At 35.9% G+C, this 4,365-nt stretch overlaps 1 protein-coding gene across 1 annotated transcript; it reads left to right on the forward strand.

The window, feature by feature from the left end:
- The first annotated feature begins 1,342 nt into the window (after nucleotides 1–1,342).
- Nucleotides 1,343–3,874, forward strand: LOC138141469 (zinc finger MYM-type protein 1-like). The gene has a single exon (XM_069062179.1). The coding sequence runs from the start codon at nucleotides 1,343–1,345 to the stop codon at nucleotides 3,872–3,874; it is 2,532 nt and encodes an 843-aa protein (XP_068918280.1).
- The last annotated feature ends 491 nt before the right edge of the window (nucleotides 3,875–4,365 follow it).

Consider the following 4,365-nt stretch of genomic DNA (forward strand, 5'->3'; position numbering starts at 1 on the left):
AGTAGGTGCTGTGGCAGAATCTTGCTGAAAATGTCCATTTTGCAGCTGCTGATCACTTATGAGATTCCAAAATGTGATTGATTCAGAATTGATCATGAAATAAAAAAAAAACATGATTCTTAATTTTTACTAAGGAAGTAAGGATTAAACCTGTTTGAAGGGAAGTTTTCTCACTGAAATGTGAGGATTCAACCACACCCTCAGTGAGTGTAGAAGGCCTACCAGGTGGCTTTCCCTTTTTCTCACTGCCTATATTTAAATAGCGTTCGTTATTCGCATGAAACGTTGCTTAATTAAAGAGAAAGTAATCACCACTTCAGGAAATTCCTGAAATTAGGTGCTTCAATCGTTATTTTCGACAAAGACACCGTTTCGGAAATACGCCATTCCAATAAAAATGTCTTGTTCCAACGAGAAAACCATTTCATCAATAGCTGCTTTCCATTCAATATCCTTACGCCCCTGCTGCTTGAAGCCTCATACTGCTCGGAGCTGCTCGAGAGCAGTTATGAAAGGAACGGTTAAAATGTGCGAACTTTGAGTTGAAATGCCCGTGGTTAAAATCCTAGGTTAAAATGCACATTTGGGCCACACGCCCCTGCACGAAAGGTGGTCCTTGAGGGGAAAGGGAACGGTAAAACCAATGAGCGGGATGCCCACCGTTTCTAGCAAATGGAACGTGGGGTTTCAAGCTCAGGAGCAGCTCCGAACGGTTCTTTTGACCGAATGGAAAGCAGCTATTAGCAACAGATTTTTGCTGTTGATAAAGAAAGTAAGAGTGAAACCCACAGAACACCAAGCCAACAATTGGCAACAAGTTGCCTGGCACATTTTTTAGTAATGTTGCCGGTCATTACTAAAAAATGTTGTTGTTGTGGTGCAGCCACGTAGCTATAGGTGGGCCAGGGTGGGCCTGGCCCACCCCAAAATTTTGAGGCCCACCCGTGTGCCCACTTCGGAAAACTTAAGATACACATGGAAGTTTTGAAAGAAAAATAAACTAATTAGTCATTTACGATAAAAGTGTGATAACTTTAACAAATTGCAATAATATGCAAGAATCTACCGCACACAAATGTATTAAGTAGTTGGTATCCGATTTCATTTCTTCCTTATCGAGGCTGACTAATTCGGCTCAACAAAAATTGGTTCCGATTACGTACTGTCGAATTTGCAGTTTTATGAAATGGTTCCACGAAGTTTGTATTATATTTATCTTTATGGTCAATGACTAAGACTGTTTTCGTCTTTTAGTCTTAGTGTAGTCGAATATTGAGAAGTAACTCGGTTACGGCGCGCTTTTCTTCGTAGTCTTATTCGTTGTTTAAAATTTTCTTGAAAAATGAGTGGTAAGCGAACTCTGCACGACTATTTTTCTTCTGGTAAGAAGCAAAAAATTAGTGATGATGAAAGTCCAGTTCAAGATGAATTACAACAACCATCGACTTCTCGTACGAGTACGATTCCAGTAGAATGTCCCGTAATAACTGAAGTAAAATTAAAATCTGATTCTGATTTTGATTCGGGTGACGATTCTATTGCCAATGATTTTTCATCTGAAACCGATCTGGATGATGACGATGATGAAAAATCAGAATCAATCGAATTTACCGAATGGTTACGTCGTGGGAACGAGTATAGCGCTACCTCAAATGCAGAAAAGGATGTTAACACTAAAAAGTCACCTGGACCAGCTGATCTTTCCCAAAGTCCTGAAGATGAACCCAAACAACCCGAATTAATATTATTTCCTCGTACAAAATTTGGTAATAAACAAAGACAGTTCAGCAGCGCTTGGTACAAACTCTATCCAACTTGGTTAGAATACAGTGTATTATGTGACGCCGCGTTTTGTTTTGTGTGCAGACATTTCTCGGTTAATCCCCCTGAGGTGTTTGTTAGTACCGGATTTAAAAACTGGAAAAGGGCCTTGGAAAGAGATTCTGGATTCAAAAAACATGAGGTCAGCATAGAACATAAAAATTGCCATTTAAAGTGGATCAATTATTCTAAAATAAGAGCAAACGCTGAAACTTCGGTTATGAGTCAAGTTAACGAGGCTCATAGAGCATTGGTAGAAGAAAACAAAGCATATATGACAATTGTCATTGATATTCTAATTTATACTGCAACACAAAATATTGCTCAAAGAGGAAACCGAGAAAATCTGGAGAGCTCCAATCGTGGTAACTTTTTGGAATTATTGGATTTGTTTGCAAAGCATAATCTGGTTGTGAAAAAAAAAATTGTTGAAGAAGTTTCAAGAAATGCTAAATACACCAGTGCTCAAGTACAAAACGAGATTTTGTTTATTTGCTCCAAAATGATATTGGATAAAATAAGTGACGAGATTAGACGGGCCTCATGCTTTGCACTAATGTGTGATGAAACAAAAAACATTTCTAAGACGGAACAGATATCAGTGGTAATCCGATATTATTTAGATGGAACAATTTATGAAAGGTTTATTGGTTTTAGAGCAGCAAAAAATTTGGACGCTACATCATTACTATCATATATCAAAGAACTTTTAAACCAATGTGGTGTGGATATGCAAAAGTGTATTGCCCAAACTTATGACGGTGCTAGTGTAATGAGTGGCCGTGTAAAAGGTGTACAAAAACTTTTTCGCGACGAAGTTCCTAGAGCAATATATGTACATTGCTATAATCACAGATTAAACCTGATCACTGTGGATATTTGCAAAAACCTCTCTCACGGTAAATTATTTTTTGACTTTTTGGAAACTCTGTTTGTTTTTATGTCTGGTTCTGCAGTCCACAGTCAATTTATTGAAACTCAACGACAAATTAATCCTGAAAAGAAACCTGTTGAACTAAAAAGAATTTGTTACACAAGATGGACCGCACAAGTTCATGCTTGTTCGGCAATTAAAACTCTAGTTACAGAAATTCTAGTTTTTTTAAACAAATTAATTGCAGACAAGAGTGATCGATCCGCAGAAGCTATTGGAATGTTGCATCAAATTGACTTTAACTTTATTTTTAACTTGTGTATGTATTATAAAATCTTAAATTTATTTAAAGGTGTAAGTGATTATTTTCAAAAAGTAACGTCGAATTTAAGTTCAGCAAATATTCTTTTAAAATCTGCCGAAGACACTTTCAAAACAATGAGGAGTAGTGACGATGAATTTTTATTAATATACTTTGAGGCAATTAAAATTTGTGAAAATAATAATATTGACATTCCAAGTGCGTACCAAGCAGTGCAGACATCTCGTGTAAAAAAAATGCCGAAACGATTTGAACATTTTGTTGTTAGTGAAAATATAAACATTGAAGACGAAGTGCCGATTGATCAGAGACAATTTAAAACGCGTGTGTATTTTCCTACAATTGATCTAATTTTAATGGCAATAAATGAACGTTTTAATAAATGTGCAAGTGTCATTAATGCATCTAGTGCTTTGCATCCCGAAAATGATGACTTTTTAAGTTATGAAATTGTGCGACCTCTTGCTGAACATTATAAAATAGAACTTGACAGCTTAAAGGCAGAATTTACCATTCTTTGTAAAACTATAAAACAATATGAACTTGAAAAAAATATTAAAATTTCGAACATTATGCAGCTATTGGATTTATTAGAAATTTATAAAATCGTATTTCCTGAAACTTACAAATTAACAGTGATCACACTTACAATACCAGTGTCCAGTGCCGGTTGTGAACGAACATTTTCGTGTTTGAAGAGGTTAAAAACATATATTAGAAATAAGATGACCAACGAAAGACTAAACCATTTAGCTATTATAAACATTGAACGTTCGACCGCTAAAACTTTAAGTGCAGACGAAATTATTAAAAAGTTTGATGAAATGCATCGTAATAGAAGAATTATTTTACATTAGGTGAGCTTTTTTTTTAACTTTTATATGATTCTGTTGGCCCACCCAAAAAAAATTGTGGCCCACTCTGGGCCCACCTATTTTTAAATCCTAGCTACGTTGCTGTTGTGGTGTGAGGCCGCCTTTATACTTGTTAATTTTAGAGATTAATAATATTAGGCTGTCCAGAAAGTTCTGAGCGTTTTTGAGAAAAATAAATAAATATCTATTAAGTACTTAAAAATTAAACAACAATTAAACTAAATATTCACCGTTATTGTCAATGACTTCCAACCATCTTTGTCCCAAAAGCTCAATTCCACAACAATAGAAGATGGGCTCTTTCGTCCCGAACTAACTTCTTCCCCATTCAGAAATTTCGCAAACCATCGCCGATAAGTAGACTCTTTTACCTTCCCCGCACCTTCAATTCTGCATGTATTTCTTGTGGCTGCTGCCGCTGAATGTCCACATTTAAATTCACGTAACATTAAATTACGATTTCGTTCTTTTTC

This window comes from Tenebrio molitor, chromosome 1, assembly GCF_963966145.1.
Source record: "Tenebrio molitor chromosome 1, icTenMoli1.1, whole genome shotgun sequence".
Classification (NCBI taxonomy): domain Eukaryota; kingdom Metazoa; phylum Arthropoda; class Insecta; order Coleoptera; family Tenebrionidae; genus Tenebrio; species Tenebrio molitor.

Bases quoted from the DNA above. Each gene is read 5' to 3' on its own strand.
- LOC138141469 (XM_069062179.1), top strand. From the start codon at position 1,343: ATGAGTGGTAAGCGAACTCTGCACGACTATTTTTCTTCTGGTAAGAAG.